A 14,686-nucleotide genomic window follows, 5' to 3' on the forward strand; every position below is an offset into this window, starting at 1 on the left:
CATCGAGCTAAGGTAGTGGAGACCTCGAACGAGGAGTCGGCGTTGAAAAAAGATGTAGATCGAGGCATATAGGAAGGTTGGATAAACTGGGGCTCTTCTCCCTGAAAAAGCGGAGACTCAGAGGAGACATGATAGAGACCTTCAAGATCATGAAGGGCATAGAGAGAGTAGAGAGGGACAGATTCTTCAAACTTTCAAAGCATAAAAGGGGGCATTCGGAAAAGTTAAGGGGACAGATTCAAAACAAATGCTAGAAAGTTTTTCTTTACCCAGCGTGTGGTGGACACCTGGAATGCGCTTCCAGAGGGCATAATAGGGCAGAGTACGGTACTGGGGTTCAAGAAAGGATTGGACAATTTCCTACTGGAAAAGGGGATAGAGGGATATAGATAGAGGATTACTGCACAGGTCCTGGACCTGTTGGGTCGCCGCGTGAGCGGACTGCTGGGCACGATGGACCTCAGGTCTGACCCAGTGGAGGCATTGCTTATGTTCTTATGTTCTTAAGGGCTCCGTCTGGAAGCATGTCTCGATTAAAACCTCGATCTTCGATGAGAACGATGCTAAGAAGCTGAACTCGAAGAACAAGGAGACTTCGCCTCGGAGAGAAAAGCAGCCGATGCCCCCAAAGAATGGATGGGCTGGAGGCAGGAGAACGAAGCCCCTGAGGCTTGAAGGAGGAACCTCGATGCACTCCCAAAGACTCAGCTCCGTGAAAAGAGTGCAAGGATTCCAGTCGAGGCACTTGCAAAGAATCTGCTCCTTGCTATGCGTGCTTGGACGTCAGAGCAGACACTTGCAGAGACTCTGCTCCCTGCAAAGAGTGTGGAAGCTCCGGAGGCTTGATGGAGGAACCTCGATGCACTCTCAAAGACTCTGCTCTTTGAATATTGTGAGGATTCTGTCCGAAACACTGGCAAAGAATCTGTTCCTTGCTGTTCGTGCTTGGATGCCAGACCAGACACTCGCAGAGACTCTGCTTCCTGCAAAGAGTGTGGTTGAGACTTAGGCAAAGGAAGCGGCTCGACCTACTCGAACTTTGAGATCTTCAAATCAAAACCTCTTATTGATTCCGTCTATAAAAGAGTTTTATTACACACGCAAAATAAATTTTGCAGTAACTGCTCCGACAACCACTTCAAGAAGAACAACACCTTGACAAATTTAAGAAAAACTTAAAAACTTTTTTATTTCGTGATGCATTCTCTTCCATTTAATCTCTCTCTTCTTAATTTTCTTCTATCTAACTTTTTTCTTCCACAAACATTCAATATATTTTTTCCCCATCCAACATGTTTTTTCCCAACCCCTCTTTCTCCTTTTTCTACCTACAATGTAACTTTACCCATCCATTTCCTCTCTCCTCACTGTCAAGTCCGTCTTGTTATTGTTTTTAATGTTCACTATATATTATTTAAATTACTTAACATTTTTTCAATTGTTTCTACTCTTATCTGTCATTTTTAAACCTAATGTAAACCGTCCAGATATTTGCTTGATGGTCGGTATATTAAAATCTAATAAACTTGAAACTTGAACTTGACCTAGCAGGAGTCTGCTAAATGCCCAGGCTGGAGAAGAGGAAGAAGCTTCGGTCCCATATTAGTAAGGAACTGAATGAATTGCTTCCCCAACGTGGTCTGGAAAGAAGCCGGCAAGGATGGATCCGCGTCTGAAACCGGACCACCTGCTTCGGCTAGGGGTTCCCTCTAGGTAGTGTTAGTGTGCTTGGACTTGGAAAGCTTAGGCACCTTAATCACTACTGGAGGAAGTGTCTGCTGAACTAACAGACCTGAGGGAACAGGGGAAGATACAGTAGAAGTCGTCGAAGGAAGAGCTACTGCAAACGAGAAAGGTCTGGTGAGGCTCGAGGTGGACGCTGTCAAAGCAGGAGGAGCCTTGGTAGGAGTCGAGGCCAAGGTCACCTTCGAGGACGAGGGTGCGAGGGAAGACTCCATCTGGAAGAGTTTATCCACCAAAATACAACGACGCGAAGGGAAGTGTTTGACAAGGCAGGCATGATCTCGGATGATGCTTTGACCCAAGACACTGAAGATAGTGACGATGAGGGTCCTTAAGGAGATCGTGCGCAGGCACTTGGTACACTTCTGAAAACCTGTGGCAGGCCGGGACATAGGAGTAAAAAGAACTGACGCAAGATCGAAGGCCTTGGGCTGCGGCCGAGCAGCCTGTCCCGAAAACCGAACGGAAGAAAATTTATTTATTTATTTATTTTGAAAATGAAAGAATTAAAAGAAAGAAAAGAAAAACAGCGATTCGTGAGAAAAACATCAAAGAAACCATGGTTCTAGCAAAAAACGAATGGAGAGAATCAAAAACGGACTTCTCGGCTCTGCGGAAAAGTAAGAACTGAGGAGACATAGAAACATAGAAATAGACGGCAGATAAAAGCCACGGCCCACCAAGTCTGCCCACCCCAATAACCCTCCCCTACCTTTCTCTGTGAAGAGATCCCACGTGGCGATCCCATTTTGATTTAAAATCAGGCACGCTCCTGGCCTCGACCACCTGCAGTGGAAGATTATTCCAGTGATCAACCACCCTCTCGGTGAAGAAGTATTTCCTGGTGTCACCGTGTAGTTTTCTGCCCCTGATTTTCCACGGATGCCCTCTTGTTGCCGTGGGGCCTTTGAAAAAGAAGATATCCTCCTCCACCTCTATATGGCCCGTGATATATTTGAACGTCTCGATCATGTCCCCCCTCTCTCTGCGTTCCTCGAGAGAGTATAGCTGCAATTTTTTCAGCCTTTCCTCATACGGGAGATCCTTGAGCCCCGAGACCATTCGGGTGGCCATACGCTGGACCGACTCAAGTCTCAGCACATCTTTGCGGTAATGCGGCCTCCAAAATTGTACACAGTACTCCAGATGGGGTCTCACCATGGATCTGTATAATGGCATAATGACTTCGGGCTTCCGGCTGACGAAACCCCTACGTATACAACCTATGATTTGTCTAGCCTTAGATGAAGCTTCCTCCACTTGCTTGGCAGTCTTCATGTCCTCACTGATGATCACCCCTAAGACACATTCTGCTACATTCCTTTGTAGGATTTTACCATTAAAGGTGTACGTCTTGCATGGATTTTGGCTGCCCAGGTGCATGACTTTACATTTTTCGGTATTGAAACTGAGTTGCCAGGTCCTGGACCAGTGCTCCAGTAGGAGTAGGTCATGCACCATACTGTCAGGCATTGAGTTTCCGTCTGGCCCTGTGCTTTGGTCTGACGTGTTCCTGCCTACTACATTGCATAGTTTGGCGTCATCGGCGAATAGCGCTATTTTACCTTGAAGTCCCTCAGCCAAGTCCCTTATGAAGATGTTGAATAGGATCGGGCCCAAGACCGAGCCCTGTGGCACACCACTGATCACCTCCGTCTTTTCGGAGGGGGTGCCGTTCACCATCACCCTCTGCAGCCTACCTCCAAGCCAATCCCTAACCCATGCTGTCAATGTGTCTCCTAATCCTATAGAGCTCATCTTGTTCAACAACCTGCGATGTGGCACGCTATCGAATGCTTTGCTGAAATCCAAGTATACGATGTCTAGGGACTCCCCAACATCCAGCTTCCCTGTCACCCAGTCAAAGAAGCTGATTAGGTTAGATTGGCAGGACCTCCCCTTAGTAAATCCATGTTGACGCGTATCTCGTAGATTCTCCTCATCTAAGATCGTGTCCAATTGGCGTTTGATTAGAGTTTCCATTAGCTTGCTCACTATTGATGTGAGACTCACTGGTCTGTAGTTAGCAGCCTCCGTCCTGCATCCTTTTTTGTGGAGTGGAATGACGTTAGCCGTTTTCCAGTCCAATGGGACTTTACCTGTACTAAGGGAGAGATTGAAGAGCGCGGATAGCGGTTCCGCCAAGACGTCACTTAATTCCCTGAGTACCCTGGGGTGTAGGTTGTCTGGTCCCATTGCTTTGTTAACCTTGAGATTAGATAGTTCAAAGTGGACAGTGCTGGGTGTAAACTCGAAATTTCGAAATGGGTCTGCAGAGCTATCCCTTGTCTGCAACTGAGGGCCGGATCCCAGCGCCTCATGGGTGAAGACTGAGCAGAAGTATTCATTTAATAGTTCAGCCTTTTCAGAGTCCGATTCTACATAGTTCCCGTCTGGTTTCTTAAGGCGTACTATCCCGCCTGTGTTTCTGTTTCTATCACTAATATACCTGAAGAGGGGTTTATTGCCCTTCTTGATGTTCTTCGCTAGATTCTCCTCCATTCTAAATTTGGCCTCTTTGACCTTTGTTTTGACTGCTCTTGACTTGGCCAGATAATCTTCCCTAGAGTCCTGCTTCCCTGATTGTTTATAAGATATGAACGCTCTTTTCTTTTCTTTTATGAGGTCTGAGATCTCTGCAGAGAACCACTGTGGCTTATTGTTTCTTCGCCGTTTACTTACCAATTTAATAAAGCGGTTGGTTGCTTCTAGTAGTTGGTTGCTTCTAGTATGGTAGCTTTTAGAGTTGACCACAATACTTCCACATTATCTGTTTCTGCTCGGTTATGCAGCGCCTGATGGATGAAATCCCCCATGCCCTCGAAGTTGGCGTCCTTGAAGCTGAGGACCTTGGTTAATGTGTTAGATTTTGTGAAACCTTTCCTGAGATTGAACCATACCATGTTGTGGTCACTGGAGGCCAACCTGTCGCCCACCGAGACCTTTGTGACACTTTCTCCATTGGTAAGTATCAGGTCCAGTATTGCCCGATCCCTTGTTGGCTCCAATACCAGTTGCCTGAGTCGTGCTCCCTGAATAAAGTTTAATAGCCTTCTGCTGCTGTTGGACGCAGAGGAAAGTGTGGTCCAGTGCACATCAGGTATATTGAAGTCACCTAACAATACAGTGTCCCCACGCAAGGTGATATTCTCTATATCCTCGATTAATTTCATATCCAGGTCATCCTGCCATCTTGGGGGTCAATATACTACACTAAGATACAGGCATTTGTCCTTCCCCCTAGCCAGATTCACCCAAAGGGATTCCCCTGTGTACCTGACATCTGCGATTCTGGTGACTTTAATGTCATCTTTGGTATATAGTGCTACCCCTCCTCCCAATTTGCCCTCCCTGTCTCGGCGAAGCAAGTTGTAACCAGGTATGACCATGTCCCAGCCATGGGAGTCCGTGAGCCAGGTCTCGGATATCGCCATCACATCTAGGTTGGCGTTCCTCATTTCCGTCTCTAATTCCAGGATTTTATTTCCCAAGCTGTGAGCGTTGACGTACATAGCCCTCCATGTTATATGTTTGCTATGATTCTGTGGGGATATTCCTGCTTGATCTACTTTGACCTCCTTAGTGCAATTTGCTATGTGTGTACTAGACCCAGAGTTACAGCGTGAACTTGTCCCAGGCTCGGAAATGTGTATACGATCCCTTGACCCAGAATTACAATGTGAACCTAGCCCAGTTTCGGCAATGTGTGTCCCCATCCCAGCCCCAAACCCAGAAATACAAAATTTACTTACCTCAGTCTCAACAGAGTATTTGCAGCTTTGCTCACCTAGAGACACGTCCTACGCTGGGCGGGAAGGCACTCACGCATGCGCGGTGCGGGTGACTCGAAACTTCGAGTTTCTTCAAGCAAGTCTGCTTGCGAGGCATTCGCATTGGGGCTCCGTCGGTGACATCACTCATGTGAGAATACCTGCCTGCTTATCCTGGGATAATCATTGTTATGCATCACTATTGTAGTCCCTCATACTGGTTCCTGTTCATTGGATGGGATGGAGGGAAGGGGAGAGGGGTGTTGGAGTTCTATTCATCTGCAGAGGCCTATTGCTGAATTTTTTATAGTTTGCTTCAATAAAAATGTTTTAACATTAAACAAAAAAAGCTTCCAAGAAAACTGAGAAGGCATCAGGGAGCATGGAGTCACTCTTTGATGATTCTACTTTGCATTTCTTGGGCTGTGGGGTGTCTGCATCCTGACACATGGAAGTGTCACCATTGCCAGGCCACGAAAACAGAAAATGCTGGCCCAGTGGGCTAGCTGCCCTTTGTCATTTTAGTATGCAGAGGAGAGGTTAAGCTGGCCTCTCCCACCTCTCCAGACCACACTACTTGGCACATGGCACAAAGATGCTAAGGCACAGACTTTGTGCAATGCTGGCATGAATTTGGGGTAGAAAAGCCCAAGGACTTCATCCCAACCAGTTTTGAGGCAGAATTTGAAGTTTTGGAAGTGCAGGGAACCTTTATTTGTGTGCTTGTGTGGTGGTGGGGGAAAAGGGAATTCACTAAAACTACAAGATGGCCACCGTCAGGATTCTCACACCAAAGACACTAAAAAACAAAAAAACATACTAAGGTCAAAACCCAGCAAATTTAGGATTTTTCATGAGGAAGGCGGCAAAGAAACATACAGAAACCATCAAAAAACTGATTTTCAGACACCCCTGATTCACCTCGGAGGCTGTAACAGCCTTATGTCACTGTGTTTGTGCTGGCAATGTGCTGCAGTCTGCCTCAGCTCTTTACAATAGCTGGAAAGGAGAAGAATCACTGCCTCATGCTGGACATTCCTCTTCAATGCTGATCTTCGGGTTGCCAGCCAAAGATGACTGACCCCTGCAGACCACCAAACATGCCAATAGAAGGGAGGCGGTGAAAAATGCAACTAGCACCCTACAAGACCTCCTATGGATGCCCAACAGCCTGCAGGGACAGCCTTGAGCTCCAAAAATGCAGACTGGCTAACAGGTACCACCTGGGATTGGCCTATCAGCTGCAAACCAGAGTCTGCATCTTCTCTATGCAGGCAAAGCTGAAACCAAGGTGAAAGCACCAAGTAAAAGACAAAAACATTGAATAAGAAAAAGGGAGAGAACAGAAACACTCTTTTCGGCTCACATGTAGAAGGGAAAAACTGAAGGTGGCAGTAGAGCTCCCAGTGAAGTAAGAAGATCACAGAAAAAAATCCAGAGTGGATTCCTTCTGCATATGGCTCACGGCCATGGGGTGATAACCTGCACTGGAAAGACATTTGTGAGCTCTGCCTTATAAAAGAGCACTGTGCAACTTTGCTCAATAGTATTTGTCACCAGCAGATGGTGACAGGCAGTCCAACTGGAGCAGTGGTTCTGAACTATTGTAGCTCCCGATTCAGTTGAACACTGCTAATTCCTTCTCACACCACAAAGGGAAAGCAACTCCTAAAACATAAGCTGCAGAGTACCTTAAAATATTAGTCATCATGCATGCTATTTCAATCCATCCTGGAAAAAAAATGTAAAAGCCAACCTTGTAGATCCCATCATATCGATTTCCATCCTCAGGAGAATATTTGCTGTGTTTTCTTCCCTTGGCATTTCGTACTACTCTGACTGGTTTGCCAGCTCTCCAGTCTTTGGCTGTAGCTCCATCTTTATCATTAATGGGTGCATTACAATTCAGTGCAAGAGCTCTGCAGAGAAACAATGTTTTTAGCCCAAGACACCCAACTGAGATGATCCAAATGTTCTTTAAAATTGTTAACATATAGCAGTTACAAAGAAAATAGTGAATTCCAAGAAGTGCCAGAGTGTTTGGGAATATATAGAGCAGCACTAGGATACTATTCTTTGATATAACAATGTGTTTCTTCTTGAACTGTGAATTATGGAAAACGGCACTGAACTAAATTTATAGCATAACAATTGATGTCTTAAAAATTACCTCCAATTACATGCAAGCAATGAATATGATGGTATGCCAAGCTCTTATATGCCTCCTTGAATGTTAGGAAACTGCACTTGTTTTAAGTGGTGCAATACTTGTTGTAATATATGAATGCAAAAATCTTTAGTGCCCCTCTAACAAAGACCATGAAATAGAGAAAAGAAATACATACAATTTAGATCAAGGCATAAGTCTACTCACTGAGGCTTATTCTGACTCTAGTATTAATAATAATAATTTTATTTTTATATACCGCCCTACCACATAATTCTAGGCGGTTCACATACAGTACTAAAAATATACAAACAGTAAATAAAAGTACGAAATCCAAAAATGACTAAAATATACAATAATTGAATAAAATGCATTCGCAAAAATAGATAAGATATTCCTTAAAAAGTACAACTATAAAATCAGTGTGCAAATTTCCAATCAATATTCTGAAACATCAATTTAAAGACTTTTCGAATAAATCAGTTTTCAATAGTTTCCTAAAGGACATGTATGAATGGGCCTGAGAAATAGAACTTAGCCATGAATCCATTTTACCTGCCTGAAAACCAAGCAATTCATCAAAGAATCTCTTGTAATGACAAGGCTTAATAATAGGAAAAACAAATAGGTATTGCCCTCGAGTTTTTCTTTTAGGTTTGTATCTTTCAAAACATATTGTATTATTGTGTTTAAAGAATGCTTCACAGCAAATATGAAAATCAGACTAACTTCAAAGACAAATATTGTCTATTTACTCTATTTAGAAGTGTGCAGCTGTGAAATATATTTTAAAAAGCTATGCCATCTATAAGAAAGTCACCACTAGGATGTGCTGAGGATATTGCACTGCATTTGAAAAGTTGGAATACTTAAAAAGTGACCATGCAAGTCCATAGAATAAAAAGTAAAGCTCCCCCCCCCCCAAATGACCATAAACTAGATGCTCAAGACCAGAACCATCTTCAAACCATTACTTGGCCAACCCTAGTTAAAACTAATACAAAGACTGTTTTACTAATGCTACAAAAACAGGGCAAGCTAAACCAACAAAATTATTCTTATGGTCATGCTGACCTGTTCATGTTTGTAAGTTTCTGGTCACAAGATTGTTCAGCGGTGCGTTTGTTGCCAGAGAGATCACGTCCTCCACTTCCTGTATATGTGAATTCATTTCCATTGTCCTGAAATGCACATGAAATAAAAATTGGATATGTAAAGCCAGCTCAACCCTCCATCCTGAACCACGCATAGGAACAGCTGTTAAGTCTCACAAATCCAAATATTTACTACTACTTTCCTGCCCTCCCACCAAAAGATGGATGATAATTAAGTGACTTACAACATCATCCTCATATCCTCCTGCCAGCACCAAAGAATAGGATCCATCATTGCTCCTGCCATGTATGCCTGCCACATGGGGCCTGTGCACACCAGATTCACTTACCTATAAGGAAAGCAGAAACACACAGATTCAATACTGATTGTAGCACCTGTCATATTACACTCACATTCTAATACTCTTAGATGGAACACAGAATCTGTACCAAACCAAACAAGGAACTCTACCCCAAAGGCAACAGTTTGCCCAAAAGTACTAGAAAAGCCCTTTCTACTTCATTCTAAGTGCTTATCACATAACTATTCACTTTAAGACCATTGCCAGTTTTTAAAGACAACTGTTCGTCTCATTTTTTGTTCTCTCTATATCTACAGGGTGAGGTTAAAAAAAAAAAGTGCGTGTGTGTGGGGGGTAGTTTGCCTTTTCTCAACTAACCACTCTAAGATCTGAAATCAGACCAGCCCTGGAGGAAGTAAAGCCCAAAGCTCCCACCCACTCTCCCCAGTGTACTGCAGCACGAAGTATACGGTCACAGATTCAGCACCAATGCGGCACAATCAATGCACACATTCGACAGATTAGGGGCTGGGAAATCCATCTCAAATTATTTCTAATCAGGGATTTTGAGGCAGAAATAAAACTGAAAAAAAAGACTGATAAAAATCTAAGATGGCCACCACCAACCAGTGAATTCACACCAAAAATGGCAAAATAACAAATCTGAAGATAAAAAATAATAATTTGGGGATTGGGGAGGTGGGAGACATGAACCCTACCCTCAGAAACTCTCAAAAATAAGTTTGAGAGAGTTTCACAGACCACCCCCGAAGTTCCCATAGGAAGTAATGGAGGTGTACTCATAGTGTCTGAAGTGCCTGCCTGCCAGCTCTATATATGACAGTTGAATGGAAGAAAATTATTTTCTGCCTCAGAACAGCTCCAAAATGACCAGACTTGAAGATCTTCGGACTGGAAGTCGGACAGACTGTAACCTCCGCCCCCATGGATCCTCTCCACACAACCAGGGGTGGGAAATGCAGTCTGCACCCTGAAACCTAGAGGATGTTTTACCTAGGATGCATACAGCCTGTGCTTAAACCCCTTACAAGGTCAGAGGACAAGCAAGCAAGCTTCCAGGAGAATGGACCCCAAGTCCAGGAAGGGTGGCACAACAGGGCTGGCTCCACAGATCCACTGATGTTTCTCTGTGAAGCAGTAGTCTGGCTCTGTGGGACTGTGTCCTTTCCTCCAACCACTGCAGGACCACTGCAAACAGGTCTGAAGGCACTCAAGCCACCGAAAGACAAAATTTAAAGCAAAAAAATAAGAAAGATGCAGAGCAAATCCAAAAGACTTCTGCACAGATTGCTTGCAGAAATTGAAACTATAGGGGGCTCTATCTGTCTAAGGTAGGAGAAGCATGTGCTTCTGAATGTGGGAAAGGATAAAACACCTAGTGTACTGAATCTGGAAGGGATACAATAGGATTGATTATTCAGACTAGTCCGTTCTTGAAGGCCCCTGGCTCCGATGGGTTTTGCTCAGAATTTTATAAAGTTTTACAGTCCAAGATTACCCCCATATTGACCTTTATAGTTAATGCTTTTGTTCAGACAGGGTCTTTATCATCTTCGTTGCAAGTAGCACAGATTATAGTGTTACTGAAGCTAGTACAGGATCTTACTCTTCTAGGTTCCTAATGTGGAAGCTAAATTTTTTGCAAAAGTTTTAGCTAATCATATGGACAAGGTTCTCCTTCAGTTAATAGCAGAACCTTAAACTAAACTAAACCTTAAGTTTGTATTCCGTATCATCTCCATAAAGATAGAGCTTGGCACGGTTTACAGGTAAATTCAATAAATGAGGGAAGGACATAAGAAATTAGAGGTTATGAGTTTGTGGGCGGATCTGGTAGTTTCAGGTCTCGAAGAATTCAAGGATAGTGGAATTAGGGGAGGGAGAATGCCATGTAGGATCTTGAATATTAGGCAGGTACATTTAAAGTGAATCCTAGAAATCACTGGAAGCCAGTGAAGTTTTGACAGAAGCGGGGAAACATGGTCAAATTTGCTTTTTGCGAAGATCAACCTAGCCGCAGTGTTCTGGATCCGCTGAAGTCTTTGAAGATTTTTCTTGGTTAGACTTAGATAGATGGGATTACAATAGTCCAGTCTTGAAAGAATGATTGATTGTACAAGGACAGCAAAATGTTGTTGGCGGAAGCAGGATCTCACTTTCCTCAACATGTGAAGACTAAAAAAAATTTGTTTACCAGAGAGTTGAGATGATCATTAAAGGAAAGTGTAGAGTCAATAATGATGCCCAAAACTTTGCTTGAGAATTCGATCTGCAGTGTGGGACCAGAAGGTAGTGGAATGAGTGTGGGTAACTGATCTAATATTGGCCAAGCCAGAGTAGTTTTGTTTTGGACTCATTAAGCTTCATTTGTACAGAGAAGGCCCAGGATTGGAGTTTCGTTATGCAAGCTGTTATATTTTCGGTGAGGTTAGTGAGGTTCGAATCTATCTCGAGAAGGACAAGGATGTCATCTGCATATGTAAATAGAGTTTCAAAGGGAGATAGATGGAAGAATTTCAAAGAAGACATATGAATGTTGAAAAGAATAGGGGACAGAGGTGATCCCTGGGGAACACCACATAGCAGACTCCAAGGAGCAGACATGGTTCCATTCATGTTAACAGTGTAAGAGCGGGATCATATAAATTTCGAGAACCATTCTGACTATGGAATCAATGCCTATCTCAGAAAGTTGGTAAATTAGAATATCGTAGTGGACAACATCAAAGGCCGCAGATAGATCGAATTGTAGTAGGACAGCAAACTTATTACGAGATTGAAGTTGTTGGATCTTTGAGATTAAAGAAGCCAGCAGGGATTCAGTGCTGAAATTGGATCTAAAGCCATATTGGCAAGGTAATAGAATGGAGAATCTCTCTAAGTAAGATGAGAGCTGAGTGGATATAATAGCCTCGAGCATTTTGGTCAGGAGAGGAATATTTGCTATAGGATGATAGCTGGAAGGGGAAAATGGTCTAGATCAGCTTTTTTCAGAAGTGGGGTCAGGGCAATGTGTGAAGAGGAAATCATGATAATTATATGGCTAAATCTCCAAACTGCCACAATATGCCACAATATCCACATCCAATATGTTGTGTGTCTTTAATACTTGCTATATTCCGTCATCTTCTAGTCATCTCAGAAGTAAGACAAGCAAATGGCATCTGATGATTCATTCATTTATTATTCTTTAATAGTGCAGAGTTACTAGCATTATAATGATTTCCTCTTCACATAGAGTGAGGTGAAGTTTTGGATTTGTCAAGGTTTGAATAACCTCACTTTCATCTTCGTATTATACTGAGTGGTCAGGGCAATGTATCCCATTTGTACGGAAAATAGGCCAGATAATAAGGCTGAGTTGATAAGTCTGGTGAGAGATGAAATAGCCTACACAGGAATTTTCTCATAAAGGTAGGAGAACGGGTCCAGGGCTTTCTCATAAAGGTAGGAGAACGGGTCCAGGGCACATTTGCAGGATCTTAATTTGTGGCACAATTTAGAGACCTGGGCTTCAGATACATGCTCAAAGACTGTCCAGGATCTGTCTACTGGGATAGGATTAGTGTCACTGGGCACCAGAGAATTTTAAGTGACTGTTGATGGAAAAGAACTTCTTATAGTAGCAACCTTTTCGTTGAAGAATTTTGCTAGGTCGTCTGCTGCTGCTTAAGTAGGCTTTGGCCACAATCGCAAGGCACCAAAAAATCTGCGGAAGATACTTACCACTCTGGAATATGTAGCGCATCAGAGCTTGCTTTCTCTGTTAGTCAGTTTTGATGAAGAGAAGGCGTTTGATTGAGTTTCATGGAGCTTTGTGTTTACCACAATGCGGAAATATGGATTTGGAGGCTTCTTTCTTGACACTATCTTTGCTTTATATTCGTCTCCTATCTGTGTCAATGGGGTTTTCTCTAAGTTCTTTGAGATCAAAAGGGTTACCCGTTAGGGTTGCCCATTATCACCTTTGCTTGTACTGACACTGGATCCCTCGATTCAGGATATATTGCAGACTCCAGACATTCAAGGGGGTAAGAATTGGTTCCTATGAGTTTAAACTTCCGTGGATGACCTTCTCGTCTATTTGAACTGACCCAAAGTCCTCTTCAGATGTACTGGAGGAGGTGTTTGTTGAGTAGGAAGATTTTTTTTTTGGGGGGGGGGTTTAAATTGAATCTCGACAAGTCTCTGGGCCTTGCTATGTCCAGGGAAGTTAAGGATCTCTGGAGAGGTACATTTCTCTTGAAATAGACGGATTTTTCTTTTCCTTTTCTAGGTATGCAGCTGACGTCATCCACCTTGCAGCTTAAGGCTGTTAATTAGGCATTGTTGATGGAATATACCCACAACCGTTTTGATAGCTGGAAATTTTTTCCTATTTTTATTAATTGTAGAATTCAATTCAACATGATATTCTTTCCGAAGTGGTTTTATGTGCTCCAACTTTTACCAATTAGACTGCTGAAAAAGAGATTTGGATGCCTTGAACAGGCTTCTCTCAGAAAAATTATTTTTTTAATTTTTTTTTTTTGGGGGGAAGAGCCTTACGCTGCATTTACATTTTTATTAGGGTCTTGGAAGCATGGCAGGTTGGGTATCCCTGATATGCAGAAATATAATCAAGCCTGCTTGCTTAGGTATCTTGGGGATTGGATTTTGAGTCAGGATATTTATACTTGCTTTGGTTATGAATTAGCATATTATGCTTGGCATTTGAATTCTTTTTGTCAGGTTCTTAGGTCCTCCCTTCCTCTACACTCCAGTGTGCTTCTAGGATCCTTACAGGATATTTGAAGAGTCTTGTTTCAGTTATTAGGTGGGATCCCAGGAGAATCTGATCAGCTGCCTTTTCAGGGGAACCTTCAATTTACAGGCGGATAGTTCTCTGCAGCCCAGGATTATTTTGCTTATCTGCAACTACAGCATTATGTACGTTCTTTAGATGTGAGAGGCTTACGATTCACTATGGGTAAAATGTTACAGAATTTTTTTTTTTCTAGTTCAATTATTTTTATTCATTTTTATTAATACAAAATTTTTTTGATTGATTTCTAGATGGGGATCTTTCAGTATTTGCATATATTCTCAGACAGGAAATCCTGAGTGGAGCTATGTAGTAAATGGGGACCGGAGCTCAGTCTGTCACCACAGGACTTAGGCATGAGTTGTCTTAATAAACATATGCCTGATCTCTCGGTGAGTCCGAATTACAGGAATGCCAATTTCATGATTTATACTGTGCCTAGTTTACTCTAGAGCAAACTGTTTAAATCTGTGCTGAAATTTCTTGAGAGCATTTGGAGATGGCTTTGAGGTCCAAGAGATTGATATGAAACTTCTGCTCTTGGGCAGACCAATGACCTTGTGTACAAAGACCTTTGAGTTGGGCCCCCCAGATGTAAGTGGATGAGTCTCTTCTAATAAATCGGTTGGAGGGTTTTGGAATATCTGGTAAAGTATTGGAGTGGTTTAAATCATTTCTCACAGAGACCTTTCAAAGATTTTTTCCTCTAGTTGGTCCTTAATCAGTAATCTTCCCTGTGGTGTGCCTCAAGGCTCTATACTCTCGCCCTTATTGTTTAATTTTTT

The 14,686-nt window shown here is 42.8% G+C and overlaps 1 protein-coding gene across 5 annotated transcripts in view; it reads right to left on the reverse strand.

Annotated features, from left to right (window-relative positions):
* Positions 1-14,686, reverse strand: part of UHRF1 (ubiquitin like with PHD and ring finger domains 1) — a 226,991-nt gene that overhangs the window by 85,042 nt on the left and 127,263 nt on the right. For 4 of the 5 annotated variants that reach the window (XM_033957182.1, XM_033957184.1, XM_033957183.1 and 1 more), the window contains 3 exons: positions 9,020-9,124; positions 8,755-8,861; positions 7,270-7,432 (listed from right to left, as the gene is read on the reverse strand). In XM_033957182.1, coding sequence (XP_033813073.1) covers positions 7,270-7,432; positions 8,755-8,861; positions 9,020-9,124 — 375 coding nt within the window. The remainder of the gene's footprint in view (positions 1-7,269; positions 7,433-8,754; positions 8,862-9,019; positions 9,125-14,686) is intronic. The other variant, XM_033957186.1, reaches the window with a different exon arrangement.

Source organism: Geotrypetes seraphini, chromosome 8 (genome assembly GCF_902459505.1).
Source record: "Geotrypetes seraphini chromosome 8, aGeoSer1.1, whole genome shotgun sequence".
Lineage (NCBI taxonomy): Eukaryota > Metazoa > Chordata > Amphibia > Gymnophiona > Dermophiidae > Geotrypetes > Geotrypetes seraphini.